Below are 21603 nucleotides of genomic sequence, written 5' to 3'. Positions count from 1 at the left end.
CGAGCTCCTGCCGGTATGCTGTACCGGAGGGCATGGAGCCTGAGGCATTAGCTTGAGCAAAGCTGGAAGGGGGTCGGGAAGATTAGACAGTGTACTGGGACTACTTGGAGGGTGGGGGTGGGGGGGGGAGGATCGCAGCGGTTGACGGGGTGACCCTGGACTGACCTGGCTCTTGAGCATGTTCTCCGTGGTGCCGACATCGTGCGGAAACTCTGTCTGCTGCAGCCGCGACAGGAACTGTTCCAGCGAGTCGGAGATCTCTTGCGAGCGCAGCGAGAACTTCTCCAGCTCCTGGAGACACAGTCAGGTGACACGGTCAGGTGACAACAGTGATACAACCAGGTGACAATGTCACGTAACACAGGTGATACAGTCAGGTGGCACGGTCAGTTGACAAGGCCAGGTGACACACTCAGGAGATACAGTCAGCTGACAGGTGACACATGAGACAAGGCTACTAATCAGGTCTCCGTGTAGGATGCGATTTGATTATAGGGGCGGCATAGTACTGAAACATAGGGGAGAGCGGGGTGAGTTGTATCATGTCCAAGTTGTATCAGGGCGAATTGTGCCAAACTTATCCAATAGATAGCGCTCGTGACACGACCAGCCGACGAGGTTTTCCGGGCGCCATCTTGCCCTGTTCTGTCGTGTGGCTGGGTGGACGCGTCTCGAGGTGAGAGCCGATTTTATGTTTTTTTAATGTCATTCTAAAAAAATAAGTTGCAGGAAAATGTGTGTTTTGGGCATTTAGATGTGCACGAATTTGAAAGATCTCCGTAGCGGTGGTGAGGGTAGGTTCTAAGGCTGCGTGAGTGAAAATGGATTTCTCCAGCTGTCCGCTGTTTTTGAGCACGAGGATGTTTTTTTCCAAGATGGCGGCGAGGTACATGTTGTATCAGAGCCGGGTGGGGTATGTTGTAACATGTATGTATGTATGCATGTATAGGTATGTTGCTTTTGATCGCGAAAGCTAAGCCCTGGCTCGCGTTTGTAGGTAGCTAGTCAATACTCGTTCCATTTCGGCACAATGTGTTGGCTGCTTTGCTCTTAACGGGCCACTTTTGCGTTTAGTCTGTTGATGTTTCGTTCGTTTCGATGTTTCGTTCGGATTGACCTAAGTTTGGTCCAATAAAAGTGAAGCCTTTGAGCATATACATTGTATTAACCCCATTTAATGTTGTTGTTATGTTCAAAACCAGTAGCAAGCACACTCCCTGAAACGTGAAATAGTGATACAAATTACCCCACCATGTGATACAACTCACCCAAGGCATGGGGCAAGTTGTATCAAAAACATTGTTCTATTCGGCAGACCGTAGAAGAAAAACTAGTAGAGGTAGCGGAAAAGTTACTTTGCACAAAAAAGCAGAAGAATCAAGGAAGGAGATAGCATGGAAATAATGAGTTTATCACGGATAGTTACGAGGTTATGGGTCTCGGAGTAAAAACTGATACAACCCACCCCACTCTCCCCTAGTGATTATAATTATATGCGAGATTTCCTCGCATTTCTTTTTTACATGTTTTGATGTCAGGATCGTTCGGCCACTGAATTCGTGATAGTGAGCGTGTAATCAGCTTAGGTATCATGTTACCAGGGATTATAGGTGTGTCATGTGAGGTGTGCCAAATGGTGTGGGGACACACTGTTCTTAGCCAAACACTGGAGAAGACGGAACCGAACACTCCCTGACATTCTTATCCGAATCACACAATCAGCAAAAAGTGTACAAGGACGTCAGCAGAATTATCCGAGCATAAAGTTGGACAGGTGTTGTAAAAGACGTCGATATCCACTTCCACCTAACTTCCTTGTATGCTCGAGCTATCAGGTGTCATCGAGCTAGCTAAGCTAGCAAACACACTCAACTTATCTTCTGCTTCAGAGCGCATGTTTTGGCTGTTCTTTGCTCTTTCGGGAAGCCGCGCTAAAACCAGCGATGACACAGCTGCTTCCCAAGGGCGTTTTCAACCACACCACAAACGGAAGTCGTTCGTCTTTGTAGGAGTATTCGAGATAAATAGTCAGTAGTAAAACCAAGGGCCCATCTCGGAAGACTTAATTAAACGTCGGAATTCGAAAGCCCTTGTTGTGTCGTGAATTTAGTTGCGCTGTTCAGTGTTCGTATCAGCTGCGCCAGAATTGTGCGAGGTTGCTTTGTTATTTTTAGGGAAGACCCAAGTCGTGTCAGCTGATTGCAAATTCCGAACCGGCGCCAATGTGATTTGTAAAATGTAGACGTTTCATGCCCACGCGTTGTAGTCGTGCTTAGTTTCTTATTTGATAGGCACTATGATTGTAAGAACGCTCACCGCCCTCTCGTCTCGTGTTTAGTCACCGGCATCGGCCCACTACTAAGTCCGGGGTGGACTTCCGGAGAATGGCGGCGTAGGGTTGGTCACGTGGTTTTTTTTGGTATCTTGTTGTGCGGCGGCCAGAATACATGTCCGGCAGTTCCGGTGATCGTTTTCGGCCGCCCGCCTCTCACGAGGCCACTGTGAAGAGGCAACACAACAAATTGGCGACTGAGGACTTCGAACAGTGATTTTTCACCATGGATTTCGCGGCGGCTCCCGCGCCGTTTTTGCCCACCGCTGGAGCTGAGCCGGCGATTCCCTGGCCTCGGTGGGTCAGGATGTTTGAGAACTTTTTGTGTGCGGTCGGAGGTGACGCTTTCCCTCCCGCACGTCGCCAAGCTGTCCTCCTGACTTGTCTAGGGACGGAGGGGCAGCGGGTGTTTGAGAATCTGCCACCCATGGAGAAGCTGGAAAGCGAGGACGACTTCCAATGGTGCCTGCGCCGCCTCGAGGCCCATTTCGCTCCCAAACAGAATGTTTGTGTTGAGCGCTACCGCTTTCGCAGCCGGGGGCAGCAACCAGGTGAGACCACCAGCCAGTGGGTCTCCGTGCTGCGCCAGTTGGCCAGCACGTGTGAGTACGGTGCCCAGATGGACGAGTTTATCAGGGACCAGGTGATTGAGAAAACCGTGAGCTCTAAGCTGAGGCAGCGGCTTCTCATGGAAGGGTCAGGTCTGACTCTGGAGAAGACCCTGACTCTGGCCGACACCTTGGAGTCTGCTGAACGAGAAGCAAGGGTGATCGAGGGACCAGCCGTGCCTGTGCCTGTCCAGGCCCTGCAGCCACAGAAGTTTCAGCGAGGGGGGTCCAGACGCAGACGCTCCGGCCCGGTCCCAGCCCAGCAGCAGGAAGGACGGCAGCAGCTTCCGCAGGGGAGGCAGCAGCAGCCGAGACGGCAGCAACCACAGCAGCAGACAGCAGGCCCTGAGTGCTGGGGCTGCGGGCGCCCTGGACATCGCAGAGGTGACCGCAGCTGCCCAGCGTTCGGTAGGAAGTGCTCCAAGTGCGGTAAGACCAACCACTTTGCCCAGCACTGCGGTGCTAGTGTGGTTTCTAGTGTCCAGGTGCTAGCTGTTGGGGCTAGTGCCGTGCCGCTGACCCTTGATGCTGAGGTAGAGGGGCTCAAGGTAACTTTCACTGTGGACTCAGGGTCTCCAGTTTCCATCCTGCCGAGGGACTCTGTGCAGGGTGATCTCGGGGCAGCCGAGGAGAGCCTTTGTGCCTACGGGGGGAGCGTGCTAAATGTGCTGGGGGTGAAAAGTGTTCATGTGTCATGCCGGGGGAAAACAGAGTTGGTCAAAGTGTATGTTGTGCCGTCAGGACGCGCTCTGATGGGCCTTGACCTGATGGAAGTGTTTGATGTTTGTATTGTGGGCAACCGTGTGTGCAGTGTGTCCACCAACCCCACCTGTGTGTCCTCTCCTGAGCCTGCCCAACCCACCAGCCCACCTGACGAGCTACCAGCCTCTCCGGGGGCCCAACCCGCTATCCTTGGGTACCAGCACCGAGTGACAGTTGACCCAGGGGTACCACCAGTGCGCCAGCCACTGCGCCGCCTGCCTTTGGCTGTGCTGGACGCAGTGAGTGCCCGGATTGATGAGCTGGAGGCCCAGGGTGTGATTGAGAAGGTGAGCGCGTCTCCCTGGATCTCACCACTGGTCGTTGGCAGGAAACGGGACGGTGCCATCCGCCTCTGCGTGGACATGAGGAGGGTGAACCAGGCGGTCATCACGGATGGTCATCCTCTCCCGAGGATTGAGGACGTTCTCGATCGGCTCCGTGGTTCGCTGATGTTCTCCAGGCTGGACCTGAAGGACGCGTACCACCAGCTGGAGCTGCATCCCGACAGCCAGAACCTGACCACGTTTGTCAGCCACAAGGGTTTGTACCGGTTCCGCCGTGTAAACTTTGGTCTGGCGAGTGCCGGCCCTTGTTTTCAGAGGGTGATGACGTCGATGCTGGAGGGCATCCCCGGGGTGGAGGTGTACCTCGACGACATCATCATCCACGCACCGTCCCAGGCGGAGCATGACGCTCGCCTGAAGCAGGTGCTGCGGCGGTTGGAGGACCACCGTGTGAAAGTGAACTGGTCCAAGAGTGCCACCGGCTGCCGTGACATTGATTTCCTCGGTTACAGGATCTCAGCGGCCGGTGTGCAGATCGACCCAGGGCGGATCAGTCCGCTGCTGGAGGCTCCAGAGCCACAGGACGAGAAGGGCCTCCGCGCCTTCCTGGGAGCCACGGGCTACCACGCCCGTTTCATGCCGCGGTACTCGGACCTGGTCGAGCCGCTGCGAGCTGCGCTGCGCGCTGACAAGTTCGAGTGGTCGCCGGCGCTGTCCAGCGCCGTCCAGCGCGTCAAGGACGCCATCCGTCAGTCACCGGCGCTGGGTATGTTCGACCCCGCGCTCGCCACGGTGCTGACGACCGACGCCAGCGACGTCGGAGCAGGCGCGTGTGTGACGCAGATCGACGCCTCGGGGTCGCCCAGGGTCATCGCGTACGCGTCTAAGTCGTTCTCTCCGGCCGAGCGTAACTACTCCACTGTGGAGAAGGAGGCGCTGGCCGTGGTGTGGGCCTGTGAGAAGTTTCGCCACTATCTCTGGGGGCGGAAATTCACTCTGCGCACGGATCATCAGGCTCTGTGTACCATTTTCGGTCCCAAGGGTTCCACGCGCGTCGGCCGGCGTGTCGCGCGGTGGGAGGCCCGCCTGCTCGAGTTTTCTTTCGACGTTGAGTACGTCCGCTCGGAGCGGAACACCGTGGCCGACGGCCTGTCACGGCTGCCGGTAGCCGAGACCTGGTGGCCGGATGATAACGATCTCCAGATTGCAGCTCTGACGGTGGCAGCAGCCATCTCTGAGGAGGAGCTCAGTGACGCCTCGGCGGCCGACGAGTGTCTCAGCGTCGTCCGTGGGTACGTGTCCGGGCAGTGGCCCCGCCAGAGGGACGTTGACCCCCGAGCAGCTGGTTTCTTTCAGGTACGGGACGAGCTGTCCGTACACGGCCAGCTGCTGCTCCGCGATGACCGGCTGGTGGTGCCAGCGGCGCTGCGCGAGCGCGTTCTGACTAACGCGCACGCGGGCCACCAGGGGGTGGTCCGCACAAAACAGCGGCTTCGTGAGCGTTTCTGGTGGCCGCGCCTGGACCGGCAGGTGCGTGACCTGCTGAAGAGCTGTGAGGTCTGCTCTCAGCACGATGGGCACGTGCGGAGGGAGAGGCCGCCCCTCCAGCCCATCCCACTCCCAGATGGACCGTGGCAGCGCCTCATGGTGGACGTGATCGGTCCCATGAGAGGTCCGTCGTCTGAGCGCTACGGCATTGTGCTCGTCGATATGTACAGCCGGTGGCCGGAGGTCGCGCTCTGCCAGGACGCGACGGCAGACAGTATCTGCCAGTTCCTGGAGACAGTGTTCGCTCGCGAAGGTGTGCCGCTGGAGCTACTGTCAGATAACGGCCCTGCGTTCCGGTCGGGCCGACTCGCCGAGTTTTTGGGTCGCATGGGCGTCAAACAGACGTTTAGTTCGCCCTATTCGCCGCAGACCAACGGCATGGTCGAGCGGCTGAACCGGACGGTTAAGGAAGCCATCCAGTCGGCTCGCTTGGCGAGGGAGCCGCGCTCGACGTTTGTCAGAAAGTTCCTGGGTGAGTACCGGGTCACGGTCCACCCGGCGACCGGAGTGTCGCCCTTTGTTTTGATGAGGGGGCGGGAGGCGCGGACGATTCTCGATGTGACCCCGTCCGATGTGACCCCGTCCGGCCGTGCTGCCGAGGATCGAGCTGTCCGGCAGCATCACCAGTCGTACCAGGAGACCTACAGGGCCCGGTATGACCGCACCGCCACGGCCGCCCCGCGATGGGAAGCCGGCGACTGGGTGCGAGTACGGAAGCCCGGGACGGGCCGGGTCGAGGGGCAGCGCTCTGTGCAGGTGAGCCGCAGGACCGGTCCGGTCAGCTACAGGCTGGCCACAGGTGAGCGGGTGCATGCCAGGCGCCTGGTACCGGGCCGCCCGGGGGAAGCTGATCGCGAGGTGCCGGTGACCTTTTACCCAGTCGGGGGCGAGCCCGAGCCTACTGACCCAGCCCCTGTGACCGTGGACCCCGCTCCTACCGATGATGTGTGTCCCGAGCCGCCCAGGGGTACCAGTCCTGTCCCAGCGGCGCCAGTCGGTGCCGCCTCTGACGAGCATGCGGCCCCGCGCCGCAGCCGTAGGGTGCGTAGGCCGCGGAAGCGTTTCTCGCCGTAGGTTAGGCGAGTTTGCGCGTGTACAGTTTAGCTCAGCACCGTACCTGTGCCTGGGTGTTTTCATAGGGTGTGTTTTCCCTCAAAGAGAGGGGTGGTGTTGTGTCGTGAATTTAGTTGCGCTGTTCAGTGTTCGTATCAGCTGCGCCAGAATTGTGCGAGGTTGCTTTGTTATTTTTAGGGAAGACCCAAGTCGTGTCAGCTGATTGCAAATTCCGAACCGGCGCCAATGTGATTTGTAAAATGTAGACGTTTCATGCCCACGCGTTGTAGTCGTGCTTAGTTTCTTATTTGATAGGCACTATGATTGTAAGAACGCTCACCGCCCTCTCGTCTCGTGTTTAGTCACCGGCATCGGCCCACTACTAAGTCCGGGGTGGACTTCCGGAGAATGGCGGCGTAGGGTTGGTCACGTGGTTTTTTTGGTATCTTGTTGTGCGGCGGCCAGAATACATGTCCGGCAGTTCCGGTGATCGTTTTCGGCCGCCCGCCTCTCACGAGGCCACTGTGAAGAGGCAACACAACAGCCCTCATCAGAGCTGTGGCTTTTCTTTTATTATTTGATACTTCATAGGTCCTCGGGGCGCCGAAAACGGTCGTCATCGTCAGATGAGCCACGGCTTGATTGGAGTTCGGCTATTCATGACCGGACGCGAAGGCATGCAGTTTTCTCGGACGGTACTGGGCGGGGCAGGGCAGGGCGAGGAGTGGGGCAGAGGGGGCGAGGAGTGGGGCAGGGCAGGGCGGGGAGCGGGGCAGATGGGACGGGGAGCGGGGTGGGCCTGTGGCACACCGGCAGTGACGGCCGAATGTAGGCTACGCGTCTGCACAGATGTGATTTGACGCCGACCCGTAACACATGTGGGATAATCACGCTCACAGGAACTGATTGCATGATGCGGCAATATGGGTCGGACAGCCGTGATGCGCGTAGGACGGTTCCCTTCCACCGCCATACCACCGCACATTCAGGTCTCAGGATCCACAACGCCAATAACAATCGATGACTGTTATTGGCGTTATGACTGACTGTTATGACTGTAGGGGAAGTTCCACGATAATCCTAGTCCGGATATTATCCATTGAATGTTAAACACAATATGGAAAACCGTACAGTGGTCACAATAACATGAACTATACCTTCACTGACACTTTGCCTTGTTTTTTAGTGTACACTACACAATTCAGAGGAAAACAGCGATACACGAAGAAATAATGTGCAAATCACACATGCGACAATGAGGACAACACGCGCTGACGGCCGTGAGGGAGGGGAAAGTGCCGAATGTTAGGAATATGCCGCTCGGGAGACGGGTATGAACGGCAGTTTAAACGGAGCGATCCGGCCGGGACAGGCTGAGGTAGCGCCGTGACGGTAACGTACCAGCCGCTGTTGAATCCACTCCTCGTGGTCGTAGGGGATAGTGCCTCCCAGGTCCTTGGTGAGCTGGTCGGGAGACACGTACGAGTGCAGCTCGGCCAGAGAGCTGCAGATCACCACCTGACGGAGGGGAGGGGCAGTGTAAACGGTGAGAGCGTCGATCACCACCAGGGAGGGGGAGGAGGCCAGCGACAGTGTAGACGGCAACGGGGTGGGGGTGATACAACACAGGCACATATAGTCAGTATAAGGAGGAATTAATGAAAAACGCACCGGTGCATGACTTCTAACTTAGTTCCTTTATAACAAAACGGACCGCTTTGGAATCTATGAAAATACCAGTATAACGCCTTTTGGGGCGACTAACGGAGCGAGCGAGAGGGTGGGCCTTGCACGTGCGAAATTGCGAGGGGGTACCTCCAACTAACTTGTGCACGGCACCCTACTAACTGGTCTCTAGCGATGTGCCAAATTTGGGCACAATCGGCCCAGCCGTTCTCGAGATCTGGAAGCGGCACCCTGCACGTGCGCACGTGCAAAATGGGTCCCAACTGACTTGTGCACGGCACCCTACTAACCGGTCCCTAACCGTGTACCAAATTTGAGCGCAATCGGTCCAGCCGTTCTCGAGATCTGGAAACGACCCCTGCACGTGCGCACGTGCAGCAGCACCCCAACTCTGGCACATGTATATGCAGTGCCTAGTGGGTGCCTACCTACATGCCAACTTTCAGCGCAATCGGCCAAGTAGTTACCGAGATATTGCAACAGTTACAAAAGTGACACCTCTTCGTTTTGCACGTGGCACGTGCATAAGGGGTCACCCACATGCATCGGGAATAGTCCAATACTCGGTAGAAGGAATGAAGCTACCCTACAAAAATTACCGCGTGTAAATCGGTCAAGTGGTTGCTGAGATATAAGCCTCGCAAAAGCGTGACCACGGCCGGCCGGCCGGTCGGCCGGCCGGCCGCTCATACTCAGAAATTTCCGTTAATCTAAGGAAAGACTACGCTCGCTTCGCTCGCTCCGTAATAAGGATACGCATTAGATAAAAAAATGAGCACACAGCTCAAAATATCCCAAATAGGTACAATTTGAATGTCTTTGCTAGTTAAAGGTAGTGTGCCACCTTTGAAAGATTTCCCGTTTTATTTTTCCTAGGATAAGAAGATTCTGTTTTTACCTAATATCGCAAAAAAAATCAAAAATGGGCCTGGAATAGTGCCTTTTTCGCCTAAAAGTTTATCGGTTTTTAGATATGTATAACAACTGTAGTGGGCTCACCTGCAAACAGGCGTCGGGCAACAATCGCGAATGCGGCGCACTTGTGACAATAAGCAAAGGTCATTATAGTGTTACGACCATACGACGTACGGGAATGAGTTATCAGCTGTCTAATCGTAGACAACACAATGTCGAGCCTTAAACTGTAAGCCTGTATTGGTATTGTTTCTTAAATTTGGCTGTCGAACATTAATTTGTGGTTTGAAATATGATTTTATGTAAAATAATTGATATGAAACAGCCGTCTCTTAAGTTATGACCCCATTACACCACACGCAAGTGGCAGAAATGACAATGATCAGCTGACGCATTTTTCTTGGCCGAAGTCAGAGCGCGCGGCCCGACGCACCACGCGTATTTGGAAATTCCGACCTCGACGAGCATCAGAAGCCACCTAACAGGCGTGTTCGAAACCGCAGGAGATGATGATGAACGGGTTTATCGAAACTTGATTGGATGAGCCTATCGGTAATAGCGATTTTAGTGTGTGCATTTATTGTTCATAGTGGTGTGAAATGTGGTTGGGGTACGACCGACAACCCGTCGGGGCGAATTTCGCACTGGGGTACTCAAAATTTGAAGAATTTAAGACGTTTCCATAAGTTTTGAAGGTATGGATAAGTTCTAAAAATCCGGTTCTCCTTATCCGGGTCATTAACTCCATATGGTCCAAGAAAGCTGGCACACTACCTTTAATAGCAACATTTGAGGTCCTGATCAAACAAAGATCGACCTACGAAGTACGAGATACCGAAGTTTTGCTCAATAAAAAATACTTGACTCGTCCATGCGTCCAGAAATGTATTCCCCATTACTGACTTCGGGAAAAGAACGCTAATGCTCAATGCTCATGCTCCTCAAGGGGTATTAATCGGCCGAAGTTAAACTATTCTTTCATCGATGCAGCCATCCATGTATGCAGCCATGCAGCACGGTTTTCGAAATTCAAATGTATCTGATTCATATAAAGCGATGACGTGCAGCAGCCAGCAGCTCATTTAGTCTCGATGGAACGCACTTTCCCTTGACATGTTAATCTTATGTCCGAGAATGGTGCAAGGCTAATTATGCGTGACTATAGCGGATAATTCCTTTTAGTATTTGCACCTGGGCTGGGTGTGCGATTACATCGAAAGGCCGGCACAATTATTTACACAAAACTGAGTACCTACCCATGAAAAGTGAATACAACCGTTCAAAAATGGCTCGTTTAGCATCAAGTCAATCGGTTTTACATTTGTCCGCTTCCCCATAATCCACGACACGACGAACCTGGTCGGAATCAGACACGATTAGTAAAACAACAAGCCACCATAGCGCTGGCGCCAAATGTGTGTCACGGCCAATGGATTCCAGCCAGCCGCCCCGTCGGATCTGCGTTTCAGCACATCGTCACTGGGTCATTTATCAATGCTGCAGTCCACTGATGACCTGCCAAAACGAAGTCCGTGGCACGGGCCGCCATCTCACGTAAAACCACACAATGAACGCCTCGACAACAACCACACAGTCAAACCGCCCGCCGTCTTGGCTGAGTAGCTCTGCACAATCGTCTTATTGTAGCACGGATCGCTGATCAGCAGTGGCCGACATAAGGCGTCCGAGACTGCCTCGTGACCTTACAAGGCCGTCTGGAGGCGCTGAGAGGAGGGAGGACGGGGACGGCGGACGGGCCGGCCCAGTCACATCACGGTCGTGAGTGACGTCCTCGCCGGCGGCCGGAGAGGGACCGATCGCTCACGGACTCACTGACCTTGAACTTGAAGTCGTCGCGGCTGAATTTGTAGCTGAGATCGGACCAGGTGCGCTGCAGAAAGCTGGCCGGCCGCAGCACGTAGCAGGCCGTGATCAGGCCCGGGAAGAAGGTCTGAAACGGGACAGACAGACATCAAGTTACGATAGCGTCGCACTCGAATTGTCAACACAAGGGAGATTTAATGATGGTTCAGTGTCATGCCTTCCACTTCAAGAAAATGCATGTCTTGATCGGATGTGGTCATTGATGTGGAGCATGTGAGCACGAATAATTCGGATCTATATTGCTGCGACATTAGACAATCAATTTTGACCTACAATTGATTTACTAACATCGAGCTTTCTGACAAGGATGCTTGTGCCTGTATCTGGCGCTCAGAGACCTCGCAATATATCTGAGCTCCAACCATCGAGCGGACGTAAAGGAGCAGCTGCAGGGCCCCACAAAAACTACCAGCGCGGCGCGGCGGCCCGCCGCGCCGACCGCTGCGACTGGGTGTCTGCCGCGAGGCACCGAGCCCGACAGACAGCGAGCGGCCGCCAAATGGACGAGCCCTGCTGTGGGATATGAACTGTCCTCGGGCAGTTTCACAGCAGGGGACAGTGTCCAGTCGGCAAATCTATGGAGCTTAGCCATTTGTGTTAGCGTTAAATGGTCGCAGAGAGAGTTTATCTCAAAGTGGTGGACCTATTACTAGATCGAGATAAGAAGAGAGTGAGAGCTAGGTCAAGCCAGCAAGGACGATCGAAAGGGGAAAACGAGACAAACCAAGGCAAAAAAAGGTTCGATGACAAAAAGTCGGCGACTTGTTCCCTATTCTAGCCGTCAGGTCGCCCATCTGACCAGGACCGGTAATGGGGGTCTGACGTACGACCGCCGTGACAGGTCTGGAACTCTGAAGGGGTTTATGGAGGTGATGGGACGTGACAGCGGCGCCAGGCGAGCCCGCGACCCTCCACAGCCGATCAGTGCCGCGGGCGTAACAGTACGTGATCCCCTACCGTACCCCTCCCGACCCGACCCGCTCTGGCAGGGAAAGTGGGCAGTCACAACACGACCGGGCGGTCAAGGTCGCCGATACGGGCCGGTGTGTGATGGGGGCTAACAGATAGCGGGAGAGGCTTACCCAAATTCAGGAGCGGTTTCGGGTAGAAGGGCAGCGAAAATCAGCGTCCAGAGATTGTCATGATTCGGAGATGGAACAGAATATTTTTACTTCGTGTTATTTGTTTTAACCTTCCAGGCGGTGGGGGGCATTTTTTTGCCCCCCCCCCCTTTAGTTTTTTTCAATATATCTCGAGAACCGCTGCGCCGATCGTCACCAAACTTTCAGTACCCTCCCGGGAGCAGCTAGCGCACATGGTGACCAAAAATTTTTCCAAAGGCTATGATAGGTTGGCCGCTAATGACGTCAGAGTGACGTCATTTTTGCCATTTTCGACCCAAAAAAAGGCTTTGCGGGAAGAGCTGTCAGGCCTACAGCTTTAGAGATACAGAAAAATGTTTCAGACATAAAAGGTGTGGAATCAAAAGGGCTACAAAACTGCTATTTCGGTTTTTCGAATTTTTTGGATTTTGACCCCCAAAAATTAAAAAATAGATTTTTTGAATATAATAGCCAAAAAATCCAAAAAGTTTTTGAATTTCGAAAAAAAACGGAATATATATGTGATAGTCCCTACCACCTTCTATCTACATACCAAATTTGAGATCGATACCTCTTTTTTTGGCCAAGTTATAGTGAAAAAACTGTTCAAAATTGATGACGGCAAATTTTCAAACTCATTTTTTTGCAATTCTAGACCTCGTAGCGCAAAACAAAGACCACCATTAGACTCCCCGTGACGAGCTGCATCGAATAGATACCCATTTTATGCAAAAATATCAACTTTGAAATTTGACCTTTTTTTACCTGACCTTGACCTGACCTCCACCAGAAAGTGACCTTAACCGTACCTGATGGTCTTATAACCAACACCATTGAGTTGGAAATGAAAAACTGGCCATAAAACATGCATCGCATAACCTTAGTAAAGTTGGCTCATGTGGTGACCCTTGGTGACCTTTGGTGACCTGACCTGTGACCTGACCTGGTATGACCAGTGACGTCTAATAGCAACATATGTACTAGACAACTGACGCCTTATCACTGATTTTCGACAAAATGCGTTTTACTCGGTGTTATAGCGCTTTCCCTAGAAGCCCCGTGAACGGTGAAACATTTTATCTTTGACCTGACCTGTGACGTCATCGGTGACCCCGAGGTCAATGAAATTTGGTTTCCCTCAACAAATTTGACAGGGCTATCGAACGCCGTTTGAATTTTCTGGATCCGTCCAGTAGTTTCGGAGATACGGGGGGGGGCAAAAATGCCCCCCCCCCCCCACCGCGCGGAAGGTGGCTGGTAGGCCCACCGCCTGCCGGGTTAAGGAGAAATTTGCATTTTTATAAGATGCTAATTGCCTTTAGCTGAAAACCATACAGAACCAGCCGACATAACGCTTACCACCGACGCCCCAGGTGGCTTTCCACAATCCACATATTTCACAAGGATCATGGCAGCCGGGGTAATCAGGTTACCTAAACTGCTCCCTCCAGACTTAAACCAGCACAAACGAGAATGAGCCGAGCCGACTCAAACAACGCATGAGAACTTATCTCTTATGCAACGGCTCTGGGAATCGGCCCAAATGGGTCACATGTCTTTCCGACCCGTCAGAGTCACTCAGCTTCCAGCGTCGAGCACATTACAATCGGCGACCGCACACAATGGCCGCGGGTTTCACGTGTCGACCGCGCCCGGCCGCGGCTGAATTATACCGCGGTCCAAATGTCACGGCCGCGGCCCCGCCGGGTCAGCCCCCGGCCTCGGTCCCGCAGCTCCGCCAACTATGAAGTTAAGTCTGTTAGTCGATTCAAAGTGGGTATAGCAATGGCAATGGGGCAAACCCCACCGGAGGCTGTGCAGTAACGACTGCTGCTCGGCACAGTAGTTTGTATCGGGTCAATTCAGACCAACTCTTGGCGTCGATCCCGGGCAAAATCTGTTCATCGTATGCAAATGCCGAGCGAGATTAGTTATATCGAAACGATCTGCATGAAATATTCAATAAAGGCAGGCATTTGGATCAGAATCAATTATTCGTTCCATTCGTCCCAGCACAGGCCGTGTGACCACTGACCCAATGACCACCGAATACGGAGCCATTGGGGTTATGAAGCCAGCAGATAACGCTCAGGGGACTGCGGTCAGAGTAAGCTGTTTACGGAGAAGTCACGGTTTGCCCAGCTGGTCATCATCACTCACAAGCCCAACATTCTTTCTAATATACTATATTTCAGCTATAACATCCCACCCGATTATCTCTCTATACCTATATGTTCTATGGGCATCCATTCATCCAATTATATTTCGTTATCGCTCCAGCACACCCTGGAAACCATTCGGCGTGCAGGTCCGTCTCTGGTTCCATCGGCCGGCGCCAGACGTCTGCTGCCGCCATCGATACCGGCATCCGGTCCTGGTGGCCGACAATGGGGGCCCGAGAGGCGCCCTCGCCGGTCAATGGGGCCCGAGAGGCGCCCTCATCGGTCACTAGCTGAGACCGGCCGGCCGCCGGGGCCTGACCGACATCCCCGGCGTGACCGAGACGTCGGAGTCTGCGACAGGATACGGGGGGACGGCGCGGGACAGGGCAGTGGGTGATGGCAGTGTGCCGGAGGTCAGGGTCAGGAGACTGGGGGTAAGGTAAAGTAAGAGAGGGAGTGAGAGCAAGGAGATCGAGAGAAACGTTTGTGTTTTAGTATCAGTGAACCAAACCGTCATCGTTTGAGTTATCTCGCCTTCCTGAAAAAAAAAAATACATGTCTCAGTCATAGGAATCTTGATTCCGTCAGTGAGCTTTTCGCCGCCGTGCACTGAAAACAATTTAACCCAAGGCTGGCGAGTAAACCGGTGTTTTACGGGTACCCCTATCCGCAACCATTTTTAACCACCCTCCCAGGAGTAGTGCTAGGTCCCATTGCGGTGTAGTCGTATTTGCTCTGAGCGGATATAACCGCTGTCAGCGAACAAGTCCGCTGAGAGCAGGGACGACTACACTGCAATGGGACCTTACTGTAATACTTGGAGGGTGGTTAAAAATGGTTGCGGATAGGGGTACCTGCAAAACACCGGTTTACTAGCGGGCCTTGGGTTAAATTGTTTTCAGTGTGCAGTATTTCTCCCGATATTTCTCGGCCGACTCCGTCCATACGCCACTCTGCTTACCGACTCCATCCATCAGAGTCCACTGAGCCAGCTGCATCCCCCGCCCTCCCCGAGCGCCGGTCAACGACCACGCCCCCTGTGACCCCTGCCCCCCCCCCCCCCCCCCCGGCGCCCAGTCAGTCGGCCGCGCCGTGCCCTGGGGCGTCGCCTCAGGGGCTGTGGGAGGAGGGGGCGGGGCAGGGCGGGACGGGGAGGCTCCATGACCAACAGGGAAGCCGCCGCCCGCGCTGCCCACCGCAGCTGGGCCGATGAGGTTAGCTAAGAGCAGCAGCTGTTTCCGTCGCCGAGACAGGCCCGCCGAGACCACGAACAAACCGTCCTACAAGGCGACAGAGGAGGCACTATGTAGAAACCGCCATCTGCCATTGAGGGATGACGAAATAAGGCGGCGGTTGCCATAGCGATGGAGATTGAGGATGGCAATAGCGATGGAGATTGGGGATGGCAATACCGATGGCCTTGGCCATAGCAATGGGGATTGGGGAAGGCGATGGCGGAAGCAATGGAAGCGTTGGCCGCGTAGGAACCGGAGCATGCAGGCCGCAGCGGTGTTCCACGGAGCCGAGAGCGCCCGTTAGGATCTATTGACACAGCCCTATGAGCCGAGCCGGCAGGCCGGGCTGAGGCCGAGAACGGTGTCACAGGCCACGGCGATCGATTGACCCGGGACTATGAGGTCGAGCCAGCCCGGCATATTGGTGCTCCGTCATTGATCATGATCGATTGAACATCGTCCCGACGAAGCCACTTCTGCGTTGCCATCAGCATCGACGGGCCATACCGTCATGGTACAAACCAAAACGGATGACCGAAAAGTGATAGGTATATTAGCTTGTTTACATCACATGCATTACACAATACACAATTCACATGTCCTCAAACAAATTGGTTCTAGCCTTAAAAAATATAAAATAAAATAAGTTCACTTCGGCAACATATCGCACGGTGAGTAGTTAACCATTAAAATCGGCACTATGAAAGTTCAACAATATAGGACCGCGTCTTGAGTGTGGGCGAACTGGGCGAAATCGGACAAGTCACAAGTTCCAAAACTTCGGTGTCTATTTCGGTTGAAGCATTCAAAGTTCTCGGGACGGCGATCTATATACGACACAGAACGGGATTTTCTACTGCAAACTGGTGCAGGGTCGACCGCAAATGCAATGAATGGAAAGATATTGAGATTCGACGGCATCGGCAGTGCTTCAAAATCATCAAACATTATGTCATATAGGTATGCATTGTGTTTGCACTCGTGCTCGAAGTAAACACTCGAAGAAGAAGAAGGGGCAGTGTTGGAAATTGCATGACGGAAAATGAAATAAAATGACAATAACTAATAAAATCATAAGGCGTTGATCGGCACCATATGAATCCGGCTTTACTGCGATCCTCCGCCGGTCCAGTTCCGGGGAGGGCCTGCTGTTTTGACAGGTGGGAGGCCGAGTGACGGACTAGCTGAAGTTGGCTGCCAGCCAGTGACCAGCCGGGTCGGCAGACAACGTGGAGCTGGAGACGGGGAGTGCGGGCAAACGGGCACCCATGTGGCGACGAGATCGCAGAAAGCTGCTTCAAATTCAGCGCTTCTCTTCGATGTTAGGCTTCCTCATTGAAACCGGCCTATCGTGTTCTGTTTCATTTAATTATTCAGCCCCCAAAACGATGAGTCAGCAGCGAGGGTGAGTGCAATCGGGAGCTCACAGGTCACGCAGCGCCACAGCGAACCGCGCGAACGGCTTCGCTGTCACAGCACAGCTGAGCAAACTGTGAGTCACAGAAGCAGCCGCCAAACTGTTCCGCTATCCATCTCACTTTCTCACCGGCATGGGAGTGTTTAGCTCATATCGAACTGATGCAATATAGCGCTCTCTAAAATATATATGAGATTAGATTATTGAGGTATTTTGAACCTACATACACAGCTCGATGAAAAAAAGTGCTGCGTTGAAGCCAATCGAGGAGAGAGCTATTATTAATGACGAGACGGCGAACATATTTAGTAGAATTATTTTAACGACCCGTATCCACTGATAGGTTTGCAGCGCTATCGTGCCACTGCTGCGAGATTTAGTGTTTCTGGAAGTGATTTTGACGATAATATCGAGCAGCCAGTTGAAATCATGACGAAGTTATTTCCCTTAGTATCTGTTGGTTCTGAATCAAGTCGTGGAAGTCAGATTTTCCAGCTAGGTACGGGGTTCTGATGAATATGAACGAGATCGAAGTTAAAGCCAAGTGAAGCATATACCTAACATTGGTATCTTCATCACAAATCACTGCGGCTCGAAAAAACGCGACTTATGACGTTACTTATAACGTATACTATACGCTACTATAACGTTACTCACCGTCTCATATCGGCCCATTACGGAAGCTTACTTTTTCTAATACATAATTTTTACATGGCCCCACACTTCAACAGGGGCCATTAATACATGGGGCCATGTTGAAGTGTGGGGCCATGTAAAAATCAATACCGTAAGGTGGGGCTATTTGAGACAGTGGGGCTATTTGAGACAGTATTTAAAATTGTTATAAAATAAAAACCGTTGGAAATTTATGCTTAATTTTTGCTCAGGCGATTCACTGCTCGATTCCACACCATCCTGAGCAAAAATATCACATAAAAATCAAACGCTCTTCATTTTATAGCGATTTTAAATGCTGTCTCAAATAGCCCCACTGTCTCAAATAGCCCCACTTTACGGTAATCAATAATCAATTTCTCCAGCTTAGGTCAATCCAAAGAAAAAGGAAGCCCCAGTGAATATCAGAAGCACGTTAGCATTCTCCGCTCGGTGCCCCAGTATGTGTCCTCTCACCGCCTGTTCAATATATCTGCAGGGTGCAGCGCGCGCTCACAGCGGTGTACGGAAGTACGTTGGACACAGGACATCTGTCGAGTGTGTGTGTAGCTCACAGCAGCACGTCGAATACGGGACGTATGCCGCCGGCAAGGGTACTCACAGCAGTATGTGTGCCGAAAACAGAGCGCGCACGGGTTACTCACTCACGGCAGTGCGTTATAGGACACGGCCGGACGCCGGACATAAGACATCTGCGCGGGCTAAGTACTCACGGCTATGTGCAGCAGTGCGGCCTTGACGGAGCTCCATCGGTCCTGTCGCCGGTCGATGACCAGTATGAAGCCCTGGTCGGCCTCCTCCAGCACGGGTACCGAGGTCAGGTAGATGACCAGCTGTCGGTACTCGTCGTCCGACACCCAGCACGGGTCCGGTGTGACCGACGGGTCCGGCAGGGTGAGCACCGGGCAGCCCAAACATCGGCCACCTGAGGGAGGGGGCAGGGCAGTCAGACAGAATCGGGCAGACGCCGGGGGTGGGGAGAGTCAGATACCGGATTGGTGCAGGACAGACCAAAAACCAGCTAAATTTATGGAGAGGAGAGATGGGACAGAATCAAACGCTGGACACAGGTTGAGGGAAAGGACAATCAAGAACCGTCCAGACACGACAGCGTCAGATAACCGTTGGTAAAACAAGACAATCAGATAGTGGGCAGACGGGACAACCCAGACAGCACCTTGGCCGGACAGAATCAGACGTCAGGCAGGCAGACGTTGTGCTGACAGCATCACTATTAGGTGGCCTGGTATTCTCACAACGCAGAACATTGACTCGACAAATCACGTTCAAGCTCCGGTCATTGTCGAGCGCTATTTGAGATGCAACTGGCTGTTTATAATCAAAACTATTTGATAATTCAACCGCACCAATAAATCATTTAAAAATTATGACATGCTTGAATAAACTACTAGCCATCACCAGCACTCGCATAAACCACCAGCAGGACACTAAACGCGTTTTATTCGTTATTTCTGCGAAATAAATAATATTTTTAGCGTCTCAATCTGCCCGGTATGAGCACCAATCTGTTTGGTAGGCCACGTCACGCCGTCCGAGCGGGCTGGGGGCGTTTGAAAAATGGCCCATGTGGCACCGAACGGGGGATGCGGGCTGTGAAATAACCTGATCGCGGCAGCGCAGGTTCCATTTTTAGATGCGGCTCGTAGGCCAGCCCTACCTTACCCCTAGCGTAGATGTGGGCCAGTCGGTATAGATCTAGATCAGACGTCTAGATCAGACGTTCATTTGGTGCAACGCTTGGGATGTTAATCATATGTATCACATTTTCAGCTGCAGCTATAAGATAAGTCATAATAGACACCACATTCTGAAAAACAGCGAGGCCCGGAAATGGTGACAGTGCAGAGACGTAATCGGTGTGTATCTCGTCACGTTTTGCCGATTTCGATCTGAGCTTGTTAATTGGCACTGTAGCCCAGGCGTGTCCGAAAACTTATGTGAACTACGACCTTTTCTTTGCTGTATCTGCTTTAGCAGTCCTGCAAATAGCGTCCGTTAGATGCCGACATTGCGAGATAGACTAGGGATTTTAGCACATCAAGTTAGCAAGCGATACTAGTGTCTAGTTACTATACATCCAAAAGAGATTCTTTTCTTTCATAGTGGGATATTACAGATCCAAAACTACATTATACCTAACTGCAGTGTAATTACGATTTAGCGGTTTTTGGAGATACGAAAATAGGTCGATCATCAGCCAGGACCATAATAAATGCTGCGTGCCTTGTCAAATACTCAATGGGCACAGATGATGTTGGAATATATTATCGCACCGTGTGATTTATTGCAAGGTCATTTGTCATACATAACCGCTGGGCTGCACAAAATACATCAAAGAAAATAGCGGTAAGATCCATTCAAAGATTGTTCACAATATCTCTATCACATTGCGTCACTCATAGCACGCAAAACTATACGTCGGCTAATGTATGAACGAACGTATCGCGTATTGTACCTAAAATGGTATGCCTGCCAGCGGGAGAACTTTGTGCAAAAGTGAGTGAAGAAGTGCGCTTGTTACACGTTGATAACACAAGATGATAGGTTGATATGAAATTGTAAGCGCATTTATTCGTGACGTTAGCAGCCATCGGGACGTAAAATTCAGTCATTGATAGCATCCACGCCCATACACAAAGTACAAAAAATAATGAAATAAAAATGGCCGACGCATATAGCGCATGCTGACAACCAGACAATTAAATTTTGTTTTATGACAGTAATTCCACTTTCGCCGAACTGTGTCGGACACCTCACCGGGAGATCTAAACGGGCGGCCACGAATAAAGGAACGCTGTAAACCACATTCTCATCATATCAGCGGTCTCGTTCTCGAAACAAATAACACTCGGCCGAGAATTTCTAGCAACCGCTCCCCATTGTTGATGCCGCTACCCATTGTCACTGGGGCCAGTTAGTCAGGATATATGCGCCACCTGGCGATGATTCTGGCTAGTCGACGCCTACCTGCCTTTGTGTATGCTATCACGAGGTGTTGGACACGGTGTATGCCCTTCACCCCTGTACCGCACTGTGTGGTTCCTGGAGCCCTGCATGCCCTCCGGCGTCAGGCGGCAGCGTCCGGCGTGCCTTCACGGTCTGCTCGCCTCCCCTCCGTGACGTCACAAGGGGCCGAGCGAAGGCACGTGCCAGGGGGGGGGGGAATCACGGGGTGCATGACCACCCCCGGGGCGGGCCGCTCACCCGATTCAGTCCGGGGAGCCTCACAGTCTCGGCGCCAGCCAGGTGTCCACCATCCCTCCGACGCTGCACTTACAGCCGCAGAGTGCCCTCGCCCAGCAGCCGCCCGCAGCCGGCGACGGGCCGGGTGCTGTAATCTGTTTACGGTTTGTGCGCACCTCTCGTTCGGCGCGCTGTGTGCGGTGTCGGTGCGTTCCGTCCGCCCTGCTCCGTGTCACTGCTGACGGCTGTTTGGGCGACGGATATTGTTCCGGAGCCCCCCCCCCCCTCCGACGGTCCACAGAGGCGGAAATAGTGCGAAGAGGAAGCCCGGTGACCTATCTGGGGCAGTCGCGCCTGGGACGCGAGGTCCATATCAGAGATACGGCCAGATGAAAACGATGGTTCCAGCTCTACGATCGACTGCAAAACTTTCTGCTATACGGACCAGCGACCAAGGGCGGACTATTTTTTGCAGCTGCCTGTAGCGAACAAACCCAACTTGGTATAGCGAGAGCCCTCCGGTCAAACGACGGGCAGAGCTGCGGTCATTTTTATAAACTGCGACGACGATGGCATGTCCATCGCGGAATATCACGCCATTTCAGTTCAAAATAAACGAAAGATATCATGTGTAGGTAAATCTATCTTACTATTTGAACAGGATCCATCTGTTTGTTTGTTTGTCTGTCCGCCACGCCGTGTAGTGGGTTCAATTTAGCCGGCCTACAGGGCAGA

General features: G+C 52.9%; 1 protein-coding gene across 1 annotated transcript in view; it reads right to left on the bottom strand.

Moving 5' to 3' along the window:
* The window catches only part of LOC122383613 (guanine nucleotide exchange factor DBS-like), a 53326-nt gene that overhangs the window by 17652 nt on the left and 14071 nt on the right, over window positions 1-21603 (bottom strand). The window contains exons 2-5 of the mRNA XM_043370214.1: window positions 18378-18589; window positions 11026-11139; window positions 7989-8105; window positions 166-291 (exon numbers count right to left, since the gene is read on the bottom strand). Coding sequence (XP_043226149.1) covers window positions 166-291; window positions 7989-8105; window positions 11026-11139; window positions 18378-18589 — 569 coding nt within the window. The remainder of the gene's footprint in view (window positions 1-165; window positions 292-7988; window positions 8106-11025; window positions 11140-18377; window positions 18590-21603) is intronic.

This window comes from Amphibalanus amphitrite, unplaced genomic scaffold (genome assembly GCF_019059575.1).
Source record: "Amphibalanus amphitrite isolate SeventyFive unplaced genomic scaffold, NRLGWU_Aamphi_draft 000012F_arrow, whole genome shotgun sequence".
Classification (NCBI taxonomy): Eukaryota; Metazoa; Arthropoda; class Thecostraca; order Balanomorpha; family Balanidae; genus Amphibalanus; species Amphibalanus amphitrite.
Note: the sequence above shows the minus strand (reverse complement) of the source record. Positions and strands in the feature narration are given on the sequence as shown.